At 40.3% G+C, this 19,923-nt stretch overlaps 1 protein-coding gene across 5 annotated transcripts in view; it reads right to left on the bottom strand.

The window, feature by feature from the left end:
- The window catches only part of SPATA17 (spermatogenesis associated 17), a 186,763-nt gene that overhangs the window by 124,583 nt on the left and 42,257 nt on the right, over positions 1-19,923 (bottom strand). For all 5 annotated transcript variants that reach the window (XR_011469311.1, XM_070401056.1, XM_070401055.1 and 2 more), the window contains one exon: positions 464-546. Coding sequence is in view for 4 of the 5 variants with exons in the window: in XM_070401056.1 (XP_070257157.1) it covers positions 466-546 (81 nt within the window). In the remaining variant the exon portion in view is untranslated. The remainder of the gene's footprint in view (positions 1-463; positions 547-19,923) is intronic.

The raw sequence follows: 19,923 nt of genomic DNA on the forward strand, positions 1-19,923 counted from the left end.
ATGTAGGTCTTTGTTCTTCTCTGTACTTTAACGGGGGTAATCAGAGACACCAGACATTATTTACTTGGAATTCCATAAAGACACCTAGTAGCTCAAATAGCACACATATTGAATATAGTCTATTAAACTAACTGTATCAACACAGTATTGAGAAATTTAAAACAATTTTTGGAACACCATCAATGTTTTATCACTGGATAGTGTAAAATTATTATTTATTGTGTTCATTAACATAAAGTAAAAGTACTTCTGATTTTTGTGAGTTCTACTTCTTACTGTGTTTTTTAGTCTATTTTGGAGATTTGAAAAATGAAACCAATGATTTTTTTTAATGTTAAAAAACCACTGCACTAGAATTAAAATGTGTCTGGCTTTGTTATGCATTCATATTATTATAGCATGGCTTTTTAAATGCTTGATGGTTAAGTTACTTAAAATACTTAGCAAAAAAAAAAATGCATACCTTTATAAAATCTGTCCAGCTTTTGAATATGACTTTCCGTACTTGGAGAAGAGATCGAATGATGGTAATATAGTTTGGAAATCCTAGAATAAAAAAAGAGAAAAGATTACCACAGAGCCCTTACTGGCTTTTTTTATTATTATTATTATTATTGGCTTTAAATATATATAACAATGACTAATTTTCAAAAAAGGAAAGGAAATGATTAGCTTTATTTAAATGACCTTAGTTTAATCTTTTTTATATTTATCAATTATATTTAGTGTTTATTTTAATATAATACTTTTCATATGTAAAATAACTCATTTTTAAAATGTATATTTTATGGATACAGACAATAGTATAATAACTGCCAGAGGAAAGGGTTTGGGGAGGTAAAATAAGGTAAAGGGGGAATAAATGATGATGGAAGGAGACTTGACGTGGGGTGGTGAACACAATACAATCTACAGATGATGTATTACAGAATTATATACCTGAAACCTGCATAATTTTATGAACCAATGTCACCCTAATAAATTCAATAAAAATATGATGAAATACATGTACATTTCAACTTTTATTTTTTACATTTCCTTTGGATAAAAATATGTTCTAACTGTATATGCTTTAAAAGCATCGAATGCATCTAGTAGAAAAGAAGAAAGGCCTAAAGTCAAGAATCTAAACTTCCACTTTAGGAAACCAGAAAACAGTGAGCAGCAGAAGAAAGACATAACCAAATCAGAGCAAAAACCATGAAACTGAAACAGAGAGGAGCGAAAGTCAACAGAACCAAAAGCTGGTTCTTTGAAAAGATCAATAAAATCGGTAAACACCTGGCCAGGCTAAGTGAGAAAAAAGGGAGAAGTCACAAATTAGTCACAGTTACTAAGAGAGATGGGCGGTCACTACTGGTGCCATGCACTTCAATTCAAAGGATAAGTGAAGAAGTGTGAGCAACAGTGGACCACACATTGGATAACTAAGGTGACCTGGACCAATTACTTAAAAGACAGCCCACCAAAACTCACACACAAGGAGAAACACATAATCTGAATAGGCCCGTATCTATTGAAAAAAATCAAATCAGTAATTAATAACCTTCCCAGACAGGCTTTGATTCTTTCTGGTGAATTCGACCAAACAAGGAATAGATAATACTGTTCCAGAAAACGGAAGCACTTCCTAACTCCCTCTGCTTCGTCACCTAGAAAATGGAGATGTCCACCCCGGCCAGTGTAGCTTAGTGGTTAGAGCATCAGCCTGCTCACTGAAGGGTCGCTGGTTCGATTCCTGGTCAAGGTCACATACCTGGGTTGCAGAGTCAATCCCTGGCCCAAGTCAGGGTGTGTGTGGGAGGCAACCAACCCATGTCTGTCTGTCTGTCTGTCTCCTTTCTCTCTCTCTCCCTCCTCCCTCATTTCCACTCTCTCTTAAAAAAAAAAAATTTGGTGAAGATTAGCAACAACAAAAAAGTAATTAGCTAGAAAAAAATTCATGTGAGAACAAATGCATTGCCTGGGGAAGTGGCAGCGGGGGGATTTTTCTTTCCAAGACAATGACTAACTTGTGTCAAGGTTGGGGGATCCCATGAGAAAGTGATCCCCCTTCCCAGAGAAGCACTGAGAGATCCTAGCACATCTTCCCTCCACTTTTCTTGACATTTGTCTACATCTGAGATTTGGGGGATGGGATTTATGATGACTTCTTGGTGAGCTGGAGGGGAGGCCCTGGCATGCCATATCTTGTTCATTTTCTAATTACCTCCTGAAGAAGCAAACACCGTGAAGCAATACGCCGGGTCATTTAAAAGGCATAGGTGGCCCGGCCAGTGTGGCTCAGTTGGTTGAGCATTGTTTTATGCACCAGGAGGTCACTGGTTCGATTCCTGGTCAGGGCACATGCCTGGGTTTCGAGTTTGATCCCAGTAGGAGGAGTGCAGAAGGCAGCCTATCGTTGTTTCTCTCTCATCAATTCTTCTCTCTCCCTCTTCCTTCATCTCTCACTAAAGTCAATAAGAATTTTTTTTTTTTTTGGAATAGCTAACTGAAATGAAGGGCAATTTTCTACTTACTTTAATGGCTTTAAAAGTGCAAATCTTACCCTGGGAATCAACTAGTCATTAAACCTTAAAATAAACAGTCATATCGCCTTGCCTTCATAAAAGTCAGTGTGTTTCCTTCTGTAGTCTATCATTTTCATCAAACATTGTTTTCTACTTGTTGGTTTATTCTTTCACTGTGAAAACATGTATGATAATGTTTGGTATAAAAATCAAGAAATTAGTCTCATGGCGGGGAGTCTGCTAACAACACCGTTTTAATCTTATCCTTCAAGCAGAGGCAGAAAACATATTAATTGCAGCTTAATTTATGCAACAAATATTTCATTTTAATTATGCTTAATTTTTGTCAAGCTATAAAAATGTCAATAGTTCTGACACAGTGTTTGCCTACAAGTTTTTTTTTTTTTAAAGCGTAAGAATTAAAATCAAACGCTGGTTCTGAAAGAAACTATGAAAGATTTCTAATTACTGCTGGCGTTTTTGAAAAAAAAAACTGCTACTCTAGTGGCCCCCAAATAACATCTGGGAATGTGTGAACTTGAAGCTTTATTACCCGGTATTTGTAATTCCTAGTAATATACATGCATCATTAACAGAATGAAATTCTCACGGGAAGGACTGTTTAATTTTTTAATTTTTTTATTCATAGGATTTATCAGTGACTGTCATTGACTGGTGCCTTTTCGCTACAGAAGGGTTTTTGTTAATTCCTCTCAGGGAAACTAAGACAGGAATAAGTGAAACTGACTACTGCTGATACATTGCATTGAACAAAAGAACATTTACCACGAACAGAAGGGAAAAGAAAAATGTACAGCCCTCAAGGCTGAGTGGCATGAATTATATTCAGCAAAACATTAGCAAGCTCTTGCCCCGGCCTGGGCGGCTCAGCCGGTTGGGCGTCATGCCACGTACCCGAGAGGTTGCTGGTTCGATTCCGTAGGGTCAGGGTGCATGTGGGAGGCAACCGATCAATGGACATTTCACTCTCACATGGATGTTTCTCTCCATCTCCCTCTCCCTGCCTCTCTTTCTAAAAGTCAATTACAAAATCTTTTTTTAAAAAATATTTTATTGATTTTTTACAGAGAGGAAGGGAGAGAGATAGAGAGTTAGAAACATCAATGAGAGAGAAACATCGATCAGCTGCCTCCTGCACATCTCCCACTGGGGATGTGCCCGCAACCCAGGTACATGCCCTTGACCGGAATCGAACCTGGGACCTTTCAGTCCGCAAGTCGACGCTCTATCCACTGAGCCAAACCGGTTTCGGCTACAAAATCTTTTTAAATAGTTATTAAGCTCTTTCGAGGTGCAAATCCTCCCCAAACACTGTCACACACATAAAGGCTACCTCCTCCCGGAAAGCCTTCGTCTTCAGATGGAAATGCCAGCTCCCTGCACTGAGCATCGGTGCCCAATCACGCTCCTCCCAGCCCTGGTCCAGCGTGCTTTTGGCATCAGTGACTCCCTCCCAGTGTGAGCCCCTCCTGGGGGCAGGATCCTGGCCTTCTGTGTTACATCCACCCCTCCCACATTCACATATACCTGAGAATTCTCACATATACGTGAGAATATACGTGAATAAAATGTTCTGGGTGTTTTTTTTTTAGAAACATCACTCTTATTTCAAAACCCTCTTATGTGAAAGATGTATACACCCATATTTTAAAATCATTCGTTGGGAAAGCTTCTAGTTTTAAGCCAGCAGAGCAATTAATTTCCTGCCTTATCCTCAGAAATGACCCCCCGCCCCCGCCCCCGAACTTGGAGGATTATAAACATCTACAAAACGGCATCTGCAGGAATACCAGGAAACAGCAGTGACCCCAAATCATAATCTATGTCCCGCCAGATGAGAAGGGGCAGCATCCCAGACTTAAAAAGGAAGGGAGAACATGCTCTAGCCGGTGTGGCTCAATGGACAGAGCATCGGCCTGCAGACCAAAGGGTCCCAGGTTCGATTCGGGTCAAGGGCACATACCTCGGTTGCAGGCTCTTCCCTGGCCAGGGCCCTGGTCGGGGCTTGTGCAGGAGGCAACCAATCGATGTGTTTCTTTTACATCAATGTTTCTCTCCTCTCTCCCTCTCTCTTCCACTCTCCCTTAAAAAAAAAAAAAAAAAAAAGGAAGGGAGAACAGACCAATGAAATTCCATCCTGTTCTTCCTCCCTAAACCCAGGACGCTCAGCACTGGGATGGAACTGGAAGGTCAGAGTTCAAAGTGGCCTCTGAGAAGGAGGACCAACCCTGAAAATTGGGGCGGGGGTGGGGGCGCGCGCAGGAGTACGCCAACCCAGCATCACAAGTCTCTGAACATTCTTACTTCAACTAGGCACATGTTTTACTTGGTAAAAATAGAGTAAGAAAGAAAGAATTAGTGCACCAAAAATTACCCTTAGATTTAAGTTTTCTTTCTACTAGGACACTTTAATTAACTGCATCCCTCTTCGTAATTGATGCCCTATTTTTTATAGTTTTTATAAAATACCCAAACATATACTTGCTCATTTTTTAAAACATTTTGCTTCCATTTCTTACACTTGACATCTTTAACAACGCTTCCCATAAGCAAGTCTACATAATAAAACATATAAAAATGCAAATGAGATAGTCAACAGAAACTAATGTATTTTATAATGCCAACTCCTTTATAAGTTTTGAGAAAATTATATACACATTCACTAGTCGACGTACAATATTTAATGTCTATATCTGAGCCCAAATTACTAAAGACGATTATCTATTTTTCTGAACTCATGTCCTTTTCCCAAACTAAATCAAATGAAGAAAGTGATGGGAATTTCCTCACAAGCTATTTCATACATGGATGCCCCTGAACTTTACTGAGTCTAAACTCCAAAACATGTGCAGGTAAATCACTTTGGCATTCAAAACACTAAGGGATGTTTATTTGCTGTTGCCATTAAGAGCACAATTTATTGCGGAACATTTAAATCTAAGTCCTAATTTATTTAAACTCTATAAATGAAAGGCTGTTAAATTCGAGGACACTGACATTTGATAGATAAGAATTTCATCTCAATTTTTAATACGTTCTTTTATTATTATTTTTGAACAATATAAAATTTTTGCAAGATTAAGAGGACAGAAAAATAGAATAATTTAAATGATTATGGCCTTCTGAAATTCTATGTTTGGCATGGTCACACAGTAGAGGAGAAAAGAACTCTTGAATAAAGTTCAATTCAACAGTGTATGTATTTTTAATTATACCTCCTTTGTTCTACAGACAAGAATGTATAAGAAGCAAAGTAAAAAACAAGTATGTCTCATCATGGTTGATAGGTAATAATGGTTACTAATTAGTTGATATCTCTTTTTAAATTGTACTTTACAACTAAACCATTAATATATGATATCCTTAGTAAATGAACTACATTCAACTAATCCTTAAAAATACTTGAGAAACTTTGGCTGGTTAAGTAGACTAATCACTCCTGTAATATTACTTCATCTGCTATTCTATTGAAGAAATTCTTTTTATAAGAAATACTAGAGGCCCGGTGCATCTATTTGTGCACTGGTGGGGTCCCTCGGCCTGGCCTGTGCCCTCTCACAATCCAGGGCCCTTCAGGGGATGTTGGACTGCCAGTTTCAGCCCGATCCCCACAGGCCAGGCCGAGGGACCCCATCGGTGCATGAATCCGTGCACCAGGCCTCTACTATGCATATAAGATCTTTGGTTAATCTCTTCCCGCCCTCCCCCCTCCCTGCTTCCCTCTGAGATTCATCAGTCTGTTCCATGTTTCCATGCCTGTGCGTTGTGCATTGAGCATCTGCCCCCTGGTGGTCAGTGCGTGTCATAGCTACCAGTTGAACAGTCAAACGGTCAAATGGCCGAATGGTTGAACAGTTGCTTAGGCTTTTATATATAAAGATAACATAAATTCAATATAAGAAAGAATATAAAAAGTATAAAAGTAGCAAGTTCTAAGTAGTTCAGTTTGGCACTGATGCAACAGGCTAAAATAATTTGCTAGTGTATTCACATGCCTTATAGCCATTAGCAATTTGAAGGTTAATATAAGTGATAAATAGAAAACATCTCTGAATTAAGCTTGATAAATTAAAAGTGTTTTAAACAAATCAAAATCTTACAGAGGTAATTCATAGTTTATTTTTAACAAATAATAACCAGAATGGTCTTGATGTTATTCAATACTACCGAGTAAAATTTTGACAATATATCTTCACTTTATTTAAGAAAAGGAAAAGAAATATTGAAAAGCCACATTAGAACTTTACTTTATCATGAACACAATATTAATATGCTAGACTGAAACAATTATGTGTAGATTCTTTTATACAAACACTATTTAGCAATGTAGTTTAGGACATTAATGCGTGATACTTTATGTATCTCTTGTGTTGACATATGTTTAGCTAACATAGATTATGACATAGGTGTTGGTCATCAATGATGTTTCCAGAAACCCATTAGTTTCCAGGAGCTTGGAAGTTAATGGACAAGGTATTTCAATTAGTGTCGTCTGCTCTCCAACTCCACGGTGAGGGCCTATCCAAATTTTCAAAACTGTTAATGTGATTTAGGGGATATTAACCTCGCACAAAGTCCCATTAAGCTCTTATCCATCACGGGGGCTAGTTAATTAGCCTTGGAAGAATTTTCTCTTCCAAGAATCTCACATTTAGAGCCCTGGTGAAAACTCCTTTTTGTCTCTGCCATCAATGGCCCATGGGACTGGCTTAGGGTGTGGGAGGCAAATTGCAAACAACCGCTACCACTACCTACGTCCTCATGGGCGGAGCGGAAGAAGTCATCACAAGAGGGCCCTGGGCTCAGTGAACCCAGTGCATCTTCTGAGGTTTTCAAACGGCAGAACATTCTCAGTCTAAGTAAATTGCTCTGAAATTCCTCCTTCCTTAAATTCATTTTAAAATTTTCAGTGAAAGATGACATTCAATATCATATTAGTTTCAGGGGCACAGCAGAATGGTTAGACGTTTATGTAACTTACAAGGTGATCCCCGGTAAGTCTAGTACCACGCCCCAGGCCCCCCACCCCAACACCATCCACAGTTACTACAAACCTCGCTGCCCTCTAACTGAAGCCTGGAAGAGGACTTGACCCAGGAGACAGAAGACCCAGATCCACAGTTCTCTATGTTGGTAAACAGCTAAATTATTAACATTACTATCCATGCTCCAGTAGCTCGCTGCCGCCCTCCTGTAGCTCCCCTGTCCCCACCGCCCTCATAGCTTGCTGCCCTGCCCCCTCCTGTAGCTCTCCGCCACTGGCTTGTAGCTCGCTGCCCCACCCTCCTGCTGATCCGTGATCTGTTCATTACCCAGTTGGTCTTTACATAATGACCATCTGCATATTACATCTTTATTATATAAGATGTATTACTAGAGGCCCGGGGCACAGGTACGGTCCCTAGGCCTGGCCGGCAATCAGGGCCTATCAAGGCCTTCTTTCCCCCGGCTGCCGGCTGCTGGCTGGGGCCTTCCTTCGTTCCATGCTGCCCCCTGGTGGTCAGTGCACATCATAGCGAGTGGCCAAACTCCCAAGGGGACAATTTGCATATTAGCCTTTTATTATATAGGATTACTTTGGCTGTTGCAAACATCTTTCGTGCTAACTTAGCCTCCAACGGATCTTATAATGAATCTGGTCCTGCAATATAAAAAGACATAATTGATCACCCTAAGTCAAGTCCAACCCAACCTGAAGGATCCAATGGTGAGGGAGTAAAACACGTGCAGAACAGACGATCTATTGCTTTTGCACCTGAACTCAGTTCACTTGTGTCCAAGGGTGAGCTGCCGCTGCAAAACCTCATCTCTATGAATCCATAGCTTACAAAATCTTACGAAGGTTATTTCATCAAATCTTCATAATAGTTTTGGACCCGGGGAAATTGAAGGCTTTAGATAACTTTCTTATTAAACTACATACTGAAATTTGGTTAGAATTCTTATTACATGTCATTAGCATTATATTTGGGCAGAAACGTTAGAGTGTTTAAATTGCATTTTTAAAAACTTGTTAACCGACTATGGTTTAGCAAATGCAGGGGTAAAGAGGTAAATCACGAAAAAGGTTTTCAGTGGATGATAACACACATGGTAAACACTTCAACAATTTTAAAGACTATATACTGAAAACTTTGGGTTCCTTGGAGGGCAAACCTCCAAGAACCCAATAATTCCTTGCCCTATTAGAACATACTGATGTATCTATGCTTAGATGCTTAAGCATATACAACATACAACATTATGCATATATTCTTGTTTTTAAGAGCTAAATTATTTTTTAAAAATATTTTTATTTGATTTCAGAGAGGTATGGACAGGGAGAGAAAGAAACACCAATGATGAGAGAGAATCATTGATCGGCTGCCTTCTGCACACCCCCTACTAGGGATTGAGCCCGCAACCCAGCATATGAATGTGACCTCCTGGTTCATAGATCGATACTCAACCACTGAGCCATACCAGCTGGGCCAGAGCTAAATTATTTTTAACGACTTCCAGTTCCAATATTATATAGTGACATGATTCCCCAGTAAGTCTTCTAAACATCTGGAAAGAATTGATAAAATCGGAGAGACTGGCATACGGGAGGGAAAAGTAGGTTTAAAGAGTGAGTTGAGATAATAAAGCATAATTATTAAGAATCTAGACTTCAGCACTGAGCAGCTTTATTTTCTAGTCTGTAAACTGAGAGGAAATGATAGCATCAACATCCCAGGTTAGCTCTGAGGATGACACAGAACTCTGGTCTCAGTGCTTCCAGATGTTTGGCTTCATCCAAGACGTAGACATTGTACAAAACGATGCTGAACGATAAACAGGCAGCTCTGCTCCCCTAACAATCAACGACCATCCATGTATTTATTTCTTAGAAACTCTAGCGGGAACTTCCGTCACTAACCACCAACTGTGTTTGCATGTGGCGCTACACCTACATTTGAGAAACATGCTACTCGACATGACTATGCTTTACCTTTGAGCAGGACTGAAACAGTGTATCCACTTTCATTTTGGGGGTCCTTTTATTAGCTTTCTTGATCTGCTGATATCCCTAATAATAAGTGTTTTTTTATAAACTAGCCTGTGCAAGCCCTGTCCCGAGACTGTAATATTTAAAAAACAACAACAACAACAAGAACTCTAAGCTTTAGGGAGAAAACCAATTACAGAAACAGCATTAAAAACGCCAAGCACTGGGCAGAAGCAATTCTGGATCAGTTTAAAAAAGTGATTGATGAGACTCTAATCCAAGCTGAAGGACCCGTTTCACGACGAGCTGTGACCATTCCGCACACTTCATTAGCTGCCATAATTAGCCTGGTGTTGCAATTTGTCAGAACTGGTGGGGACAATTTTCCTCGGAATGCAAACATCAAAAACACAGGGTCTCTCAGACTTCCGAAGGGGCTGGTGAGAGGCTTTTTCTGGCCTCTGTTAACAAAAAGATTAATTATTGCTGATGGGAGGCTGGGCGGTGATTGTCACTCTGTCCATGTGCATTACTTTTAGCATTAGAGAGAGGACGTGGGTGACACCATGCCACTCCATCAAGCGGCCTCAGGTTGGAGCACAGTCGCTTTTAATATCCGGGGCATTTCTGATGGGTTTTTCTTCCTGTTTGCAGGGTCCAAGACTCATACCTAACCTATACAATAAAAGGCTAATACACAAATAGACTGAACGGCAGAACAACTGGAACAACTGAACAACCAGTTGCTATGACGTGCGCTGGCCACCAGGGGGCGTGCGTGGAACATGGCAGGCCTTGGCCACAGTGGGATGGTGGAGGAGGTGACCAGGGGCACCAGACCAAGGCGGGCGCTGGTTGCTGTCATCGGGGTGAGCCTCTGGTGCTTACTAAAAATCCTTTGCTCCCGTGCACTGCCGTCCTGCCCTGGCACTCGCACCTGCTGCCGGCCTCAGCCTTGCTTGCACCCACGGTCAGCGCAGGAGCCACCACTCGCACCCACTGCAGGTGCGCGGTGCTGGTCCCAATCGCTTGGTGCCATCAGCGGCTGCGAGCAGCAGCTGCCTGCCCTCATCACCCCTGAGGGCTTCTCCACCTCCCCCTGCTCCTGAGGGGCAATCGGGGCAGCAGCCGCTGCTTGCACTCACTGCTGGCATCGGCCCCAATCGCTCTGCACCATCAGCAGGTGTGAGTGGGGCCAGCACTGTCAGTCGTAGGAGCGGTGGCAGTGGGAGCGGGGCTGATAGCAGACAGAAGACTGGGGTCATGGCGGGAGGGGCCTGGCAGGGCTGCAGAGGATGGGCCGAGACCCGCCCCTGTGCCTACCGCAGCCTCGCTGCCCACAATTCCTTTCAAGGTGCACGAATTCATGCACTCGGCCCCTAGTTCATTGATATAAAGATTTTCAAACAGCCTCCAAAATATTGAGAAGTTGGGTCGGTGTACTTTGCCTCAAGTTTTAGCTTCTTCCTTCCTTAACTGTACAGATCAGCAAAAGAGTGGTTCCGTATATTTCTATGATGGAGACATCGTTCAAATACGTTTACAAATCTTCCAAGACCACATGTGTTCAACAATCTATGAAGCTACATTCATGTCACTGGTATTTATGAATAGAGCAATGTCATCTCAAGCCTGGATGAAGGGGATATACTTTGATTTTCCACAATGTAAATTCATGAAATCTAATGAAGAGGGATGGAAGGAAGGGGACTCTTACTTAGTTTCCTTAAAACAAAAGTGATTTAGTCCTTTGGCTATAGGCCAAGTTTATCCAAAATCAACAGTGTAACGGCTATATGCAGTGTCATTAAACTTTTTGCCAAACTCTCTTAATTTTTAATCTCCTTGGCTGTATCATTATTTAATTATGTGCATTAAGATAATTATTGCTAAGCCCAAACTATGTTTGTTTGTTTTTTAAATCTTGTTCCTTGAACTGACCTGTAAACTAAAAGGAGTAATTTAGTGATACGTGGAGGGAGGAGTCATAGCTGAAGAAACTGGTAGTGTTTTCAAATCCACTTCATAGCAGAGAAGAAGTGTTAAAGTGAAAAAACATAACAACAACAACAAAAAAACAAAAACAAAAACATAACAACATCAGAGGACAATGCTTGTCTGTGTTTCCAGGGGTGGGGATTTCCCACAGACTCCATCACAATGAAGTCATTTTCACCTCAAACAACTGGGCAAATATGTCACTTAGAGATGGGCTGGCCAACGGAAATACAATGTGGAAGCATCTTATATAATTTAAATTTTCAAGTAGTCATGTGAGAAGTAGAAACGAGAAAGAGGTGAAATTAATTGGATGGGAATAAAATATTTTAACCCAGTAAGTCCAATTTATGGTCAAGGTGTGGGCATGTTTCGACGTTCTTTTGTTGAGCATAACTTCAATTGGAAGGAAACATAACTCCATGATTAGATAGAGTATCTACAATTTTTGGAAACACATCTGGCTTGACTATTGGGTGAAAAAAGTTTCGCACACTATCTTGGTTGTTTCGTTCTAGACTAGCATGAATGACTCTCAAAGATGCTGCCCCCAAATCCTGAATGGAGGCTTGCATACTCCTCTACGGTAGTCAGCCTCAGAGCCGGCGCCTTTTCAGAGAATGGCTGAGACGAAATGAGAGCAGAATATGAAATGAAAGATCCTGAAGGTAAGGAGTCAACGTAAAGTAGAAGTTGCAAAATACTTGGGAGAAATGTGAAACCATGGCTAGGACAACACAAGGAGTTCGCTCAAAGATTGGATTACCCGGAGAATTTTATTGCTATGATGCAATGCACTCGAGCCATATTACGCACGGTGCCGAGAAGCCACAAATCCTTCTGAAGAAGCTCTTACTCCGGAAAATGAGATTAGAGGGAGATCATTAAACCGACTCTCTAATTCTGGAGGAAGTGCTCTTGCAGGCTGAAGTGGAAAATGACAATCTGTTTCTGTCCGTACAGGCGGAAATCTCTCTACACCCAGGAACATTCCCAATCTCTGCTGAAGTTCACCTCTGCTTCAAAGTCCCTAACATGACAAACGGGTTTCTAACACTCCGCTGTCACAGACTGTATCAATGATGCAGACTCCAAAACACAGAACCTCAATGGTTTAAGAACAAAAAACAAAACAAAACGACAAGAGTTCAGTCTAGAGATTTGCAGAAAACTTTAATACACCTTTACTCCAATCTTTGCTCTCTGACAAAGCAAGTCATTGGAGTTCTAATTCCATTGGACACTATAGACCTTAGTAAATTGTTATTTTTAAGATGTTTGCCATTAGAACAAAAGGTTGAAATCAGATCGTGTCAAAGGTAGGGGCACTGCCATATTGAAAGACCTAGCCCAACATTTCAATTTCTTACTCAAGTGCCACCATGGTAGTGTTTTCGTTGGAATTTATTTTTATATAATTTCTATACTTGCAAAATTTGGACTCATTCCCACATCTTCAGTCTAACGCTCTCCCAACTGAGCTATTTCGGCTCCTCTCATCCCCACATCTTTTTTTTTTTTTTTTTAATATATTTTATTGATTTTTACAGAGAGGAAGGGAGAGAGATAGAGAGTTAGAAACATCGATGAGAGAGACATCGATCAGCTGCCTCCCGCACATCTCCCACTGGGGATGTGCCTGCAACCCAGGTACATGCCCTTGACCGGAATCGAACCTGGGACCTTTCAGTCCGCAGGCCGACGCTCTATCCACTGAGCCAAACCGGTTTCGGCTCATCCCCACATCTTTATAAAGCAGACACTTGAGACTAATAACCGTACGCAAAAACTTAAAAAAAAATTGTGACACTTTTCTTCATTTCTAAACTAAAAAATTAGTGTCCAATAAAATTGATGGCATGCAAATGCTGTTTTGCATTTGTATATTTGCACTTTTTTTTTCTCGAGAGAAGGTCTATAGCTTCCATTAGATTTTCCAATGAGTCAGATGTCAGAAAAGATATCAAACAATTCATTTGAAGTCTTAACATCATTTCTGAAGAAAAAGAGCAGTCTCTTCATAAAAACCCACATCGCCACTCTTGCATTTTAAATCACACTTCTCACATCACATAAATGCCAGATCTGAGGTTGGGAAAGAGAAGTCAAACCACGTGGCTAAGTTGAAGAAAAAGAGACGCCTGACTTATATCAGTGACCCGGTGAGTCTGTGCGGCCGGTCAGGTCTTGGACGCAGACGGCCAAGCCCAGGACCATGGTACATGCACTTGTAAGGGACCCTCTGTCTGGCGTCACTCTTTCTCACTATACTTCCGCAGAGAAAATAACCATAGGGAAGAGCATCACTTTGATCTGCAGATTTCAATATTTATTTCTCCGTCCTACCCCATCCGATGATGCCTTTCCTCTAGGTGGCTGTGTTCACAGCTGAGCAGAAAGGACTAATGAGCTCAATGGGCCAAGACAGACAGATCCTGAGTATATGCAGTAGACAGACGGACATCAGTTACTGTGATCCGAAGGCAACTAACTTTTTGACTCTAATGTTTATAACTAAAAACAAGTTACACTGTCATCCTATGAGGTCATGATATGTAACAACAATAAAAATGATTATTCATTTACCAAAAATTAAAAAGTACATACAGGAAAGAGGGAAAACTTGAAAAGAAGTGTCTTTCTTTGCTTTGAGCAATAGACTTTACTGAGGCAGTATTTTAGGCTCTATTGCACCTGTACTAGAAAGAAGCTTTCTTGAAAGTGTGTCATCAAAAATCAATCCTTAAGTTTACCAATGATTATTTTACTGTAATACTACTAAGCAGTAACTTTATGGTATATTAATGCATGGGCTAGCCCAGCTAGCGTGGCTCAGTGGCTGAGCATGACCTAGGAACCAGGAGGTCAGGGTTTGATTCCCAGTCAGGGCACATGCCCGGGTTGCGGGCTTGATCCCCAGGAGGGGGCATGCAGGAGGCAGCCAATCAATGATTCTCTCTCATCACTGATGTTTCTATCTCTCTCTCCCTTTCCCTTCCTCTCTGAAATCAATAAAAATATATTTAATAAAACACATGGGCTACATTCTTGGATGATTTTCTTCATAAAATACCGAATACTGAACATTTAATATCTGAACCTCTCCCAGTCGACAAAATCATCCAACTTCATATCCTTTTTTTTATCAGCATCTATGTCTACTACAGATCCGTCAGATGAGAGTTCGAAAGTCAAAGCATGACAAATTTTATCAGTAATGTTTTGGGGTGAAAGAAATAAGTACATATGTTAGCTGAAAATATACCTAATATATCCTATCTTTTTTTTTTCTGGAATACTTTTAGAATTTTTACTGTACATTGAAATTTAGGTCAGACTCGCTGTGAATATGGAAACTTACTTTCAAAACTGAGTATACATTTTATATATCACAGCCTGTACTGCCTTAATTATGCTGTTAGAACCAGAAAGTATATTCATACTTGCAGATTAGATTGCTTCCATCGTTTGGACATTATTTATGCACATTAAATGTCAACATGAAAATGACAGATGATTTCTGCATTCAATTAGAAGAACGATATGCGGTGTCTCAAAAATCATAGAGATTAAAGTCAGCAAAGTTTCGGCTCCAAACAAAAATCGTTTCAAATCCCACTTCGTTCTTTTAAAAAATTGCTATTCTGAAGAAAATGCTTTCACCTTTTTTTCAGGGTTTGTAGGCTTTAGCAATATAAATGAACTTGTACTGATTAAGTCAACAAATAAAATGGAAGCAATTTTCTTAAACAGTACACACGACATAAAAGTGGAGGAAAAAGTGTATTGCAAATGCTATTTGTTCTTCATCATTGCTATCCTAAAGGTCAGCCTGACACGTGGTACTAGGTTGGTGAGCTACAGAGAAATTTGGACAGATATGCCTCCAGCCCAGTCTGCCAATGATGAATCATTTGATTCATAAAGGAACATACTCAGAAAGAATATAGGATGAAAGTAATAAAACACTGAATGAATGCACATTTTTTTTATGTACCCTAAGAAAATTAATTTTGTACTTGGATCCAATTTTTAAATTTTTTAAGAATTGATTTTAGAGAGAGGAAGGGAGAGGGAGAGAGAGAAAAACATCAATGATGAAAGAGAATCATTTATCGGCTGCCTCCTGCACGCCCTCTATTGGGGATCGGGACTGCAACCTGGGGATGTGCCCTGACCGGAATTGAACCAGTGACCCCCTGGTTCACGGGCCGACACAACCACTGAGCCACACTGGCCAGGTTGTGAATGCAATTTTAATATCAGCATTTAACTTTTCTAAACACTAAACTTTCCAGCTACATTTAACTTCACTTGGGAGAGGGGCTCTAAAGGAAGCAGAGGGAGGAAACTGGTCTGTCTCCTGGTATTGGGCATAAGTGAGTCAGTCACTGTGGATGGAAGGGATTGGGAAGATACTGGGTGTCGGGAGGAGATGAGTTCTGTGTTGAGCATAATCGGTGTGAGCTGTCGCATGGATAAGCATAGAAATCAATTGAAAGAGTAATACAGCCACATTTTTCCCCCTCTAATGCTGCTTACAGGCAAGTTGCACGATTAAATGAAGAAGGTAGGCAAAGCAAGGCATTTGTAATACAACAGACAAATGACAATGCCTTGCTAGTGAGACAGCATAATAAGGACCATCTAATTTTCTCCTTAAAATCCATTTATTCTCCAAAGCCCTCGATCATCATCAAGGGAGCACATTTTTCAACCAAGGAATTACAGAGGAGGAGAATTAGATTTTATTAAATATTCCAATTGTGGCGAGCAAACTCTTCACAAATAGCTCTTGGAATAGATTTAATAAGAAAGGAAGGTCAATATTTGTATCCTTACAGCCAACATTGTGAAATATTTCGACGACTTTTTGTGCCTTGATAGTATTTCCTTAGTATCCTTAAAGACAGTTGCTGCCTGGGACTATCAAGTAATCACCTTTTAGTTAGTTAATTATCTGATATCTCATATTTGTTAAACTTCCAACACGCTAGCAGATTTAAATGTTCCCCTTTAGTATGTGACCTTATAACAGCCACATAAAAAGTAACTTGTAAATTAATGCAGAGTTAATAACATGATTATCAACCTGCCACTTATATAGCAGAAGTTACAAGTTGTAGCAATATGGCTTCCAGCATCTTTTTTAGGGTGGCTATAAATGCCTAGTTAAGTAACTCTGTGAAGAATGTCTTTATGAAAAGATAGGCTGTTTTTAGGCATAATGGGGAAAATATTCAGTTAAGCATGTTCAAATAAATTAAATCCACAATATTAATTTTGGTGATGGAACGATTTCTTCAAATGAATTCTCCAGCAGGAAGCCCAGAAGGGAAAAAAGTAACTGTTGTTATTCTGGATTAGCAATAATGCAGAGAAGACTCGCATATGTTGAACTTTTAGAGACAAACTTCACGAGGAACTCTTCATAATTGGAGCTCAAAATTTTCCTATGGAAAATTTCATAGGCAAGGTGTAAAACCTCTGGTTGCCAAATGAAGATCCTGTCCCTCACCACAGTGCCAGGTGCACATCTGGGGCAAGCGTCCTACTTGGGCTGATGCAAATCTTACCAATCTCAGGAGAAAACATTGGCCATCCTCTCTTTAGAGCTGCGTGTCCTCAGTAGGAGGCGTGCAGGAGGCAACCAATCAATGATTCCCTCTCATTATTGATGTTTCCATCTTTCTCTCTCTCCCTCTGCCTTCCTCTCTCTGAAATTAATAAAACATATTTAAAAAACAATAATCGGCCTTAACCGGTTTGGCTCAGTGGATAGAGCGTCGGTCTGCGGACTCAAGGGTCCCAGGTTCGATTTTGGTCAAGGGCATGTACCTGGGTTGGGGGCACATACCCAGAAGGGAGTGTGCAGGAGGCAGCTGATCAATGTTTCTCTCTCATCGATGTTTCTAACTCGCTATCCCTCTCCCTTCCTCCTGTAAAAAAATCAATAAAATATATTTTTAAAAAAACACACAAAAAAACAATAATCTGATAGATCTCTCAATCTCAGACTTTATTGCAGCTACAAAATAAATATTTTAAATGGCTTACCATGCCTTATAAAAATGCATTCCATTACTTTTGCTCATTACTCAAAAGTAATATTTTAGATTCAAATGCAAATTGGGCCCTTAGGTTAAGACTTACAGACTAATATGGTCTGATCTAATCTACCGAAAATCTTGGACACATCATTGCACATCATTTCATTCATAAGTTAAAATTCAAATCAGAAACTCTTTCAAAGCCACTTTTAAAACCATAATTGAAAATTACTACACAATGTAAGGAATCTATTAGAAGCAAGACAGTGGTTACAAAGCAAAGGTCGTATAAACATATTCATCTCAACAGTTCCCATTTAACCCTTCCATAGGTTACATATTTTTTCTATCAACGACATGCCAATATTTGGCTCTGTGCAATGTTCTAAAGTGCATAACAAACTAGACAGAGTATGTATAAATATTACACGCAAATACAAACGGACCTATTGATTTATAATAAAAATTAGATAAACGTATACTTTTCCTGAAACCTACTGACCCCAAGAAAGTCTTGACGCCAGGGTCATAAAAGGGAGGAAATGGAAGAATTTCAGTCCCCGATGTATTAGTGAGAGAGAGAAAGGAAAGAAAAAAAAAAAAAAAAAGAAGCCCTCCAACTGAATATTCGATTATTGCAGGCCATCCTCATAAGCAAAATATTTCCCCTCAATTACGCCTAATGATTTAACTGTTTACACCTCACTAATGAAATGAAACAACACAGAACAAACAACTGCAAGGGGCTGTTTTTCCGCCAGTGCATCGTCATCTGTCAACACGTACGGGAAGATTCTTAAAAATCCTGTGAAGCTGGCCTGTTGCAACCGAGAGGCATATTTTATCGCAATCGGGGCATAGAAGTAAAAATCGCCCCTAACCGAGGCGTCCGGCTCCATGTACAGCGCAGCCGTAATGAGGCCCACACGCCGGCCGGGCGCATCAATTACCATCATCATAATCACGGTCGTTAGGCTGCGCGCTCATTACGACCGGGGTTGCCGGTGACAGCGGATTCAATCACCGGGTGCGACGGGCAAGCAGCCCCGGTCCCACCCAAGTTTCTGCAGACGGCGATGTGCCACATTAAACCTCTGATACGTTCCACATCCCCCTCCATTCCCGGAGCCCTCGGCGGCAGAGGTCAGCTTTATGTTCTGTGCAATATGCTTAGGCCCTCTAAATTAATCCTCTGGAGTGCTGGATGTTTCTAGGCTTTGGAGCTTCTCGGTTCTTGTTTAGGACCAAAATGCACGTGAACAATACAAAACAAAACACACAAAAAAGAAGGCTGCTCTGCAGGTGTCACTCACCAACAATAAAGCAGGTCGACATCAGTCTCTTCCCGAGTTTTGCGAACAAAGGAAAACATGAACAGTCTCACTAAAGTCAGTTGTCTCAAGTGAACATAAAAACGAATTCCAATTAAGATAGAGGGGCCTGGCCCTAGCCGGTGTGGCTCAGTGGATAGAGCGTCCGTCTGCGGACTTGGGGGGCCCGGGCTCAATTCCGGCCAAGGGCACATGCCCGGGGTTGCAGCTCGATCCCCACTAGGGGGCGTGCAGGAGGCAGCCAATCAATGATTCTCATCATTGATGTTTCTCTCTCTCCCTCTCCCTTTCTCTCTGAAACCAATAAAGAAATATATTTAAAAATATATAAAAAACATGTTTAGCCCAACTGCCGTGGCTCAGTGGTTGAGAGTCGACCTATAAACCAGGAGATCAGGGTTCGATTCCTGGTCAGGGCACACGTGTCGGGCATACAGGAGGCAGGAGGCAGCCAATCAATGATTCTCTCTCATCATTGATGTTTCTATCTCTCTCCCTCTCCCTTCCTCTCTGAAATCAATAAAAAACATGTTTAAAAAAAGATAGAGGGGCCTAGACCATCATTTCTACATTGGTTACCACAAACATATGTAAATGTTTTGACAATCAAAAGAATGTTTTTAGTATACGGAACTTTTAATTGTCCAACACTTTTAGATCTACCCAAATAGATTAAATTAATAGCGACTGGTACATTCCCCTTATTAAGTTTCACTTCAATTTCAGATATTGAAACGAGCACAATGAAGAATTTATAAATACAAAGTAGATACCAGCACTTAAAAAGTTTGGCCATTTAACACACAACTTAACTCTGGGCATTTTACAAGTACATCAAAGAAATATGATTAAATTATATATCATTTGTACTTTATTTTTTAATGATTGATGTCTATACTTTCAAGAAGAATGATATATATGTTATTTTTCATTATTGATTATCATACTTTCAGTAGAAAATAGCATTATTTACTCTCAACTCCCTGACTTTGTGATATCTTGGTATAGTGTTATTCATATTACTACATTAAACATATAGCAAA

Source organism: Myotis yumanensis, unplaced genomic scaffold (genome assembly GCF_028538775.1).
Source record: "Myotis yumanensis isolate MYYU_CA2020_CCGP unplaced genomic scaffold, mMyoYum1.0.hap1 SCAF_22, whole genome shotgun sequence".
Lineage (NCBI taxonomy): Eukaryota > Metazoa > Chordata > Mammalia > Chiroptera > Vespertilionidae > Myotis > Myotis yumanensis.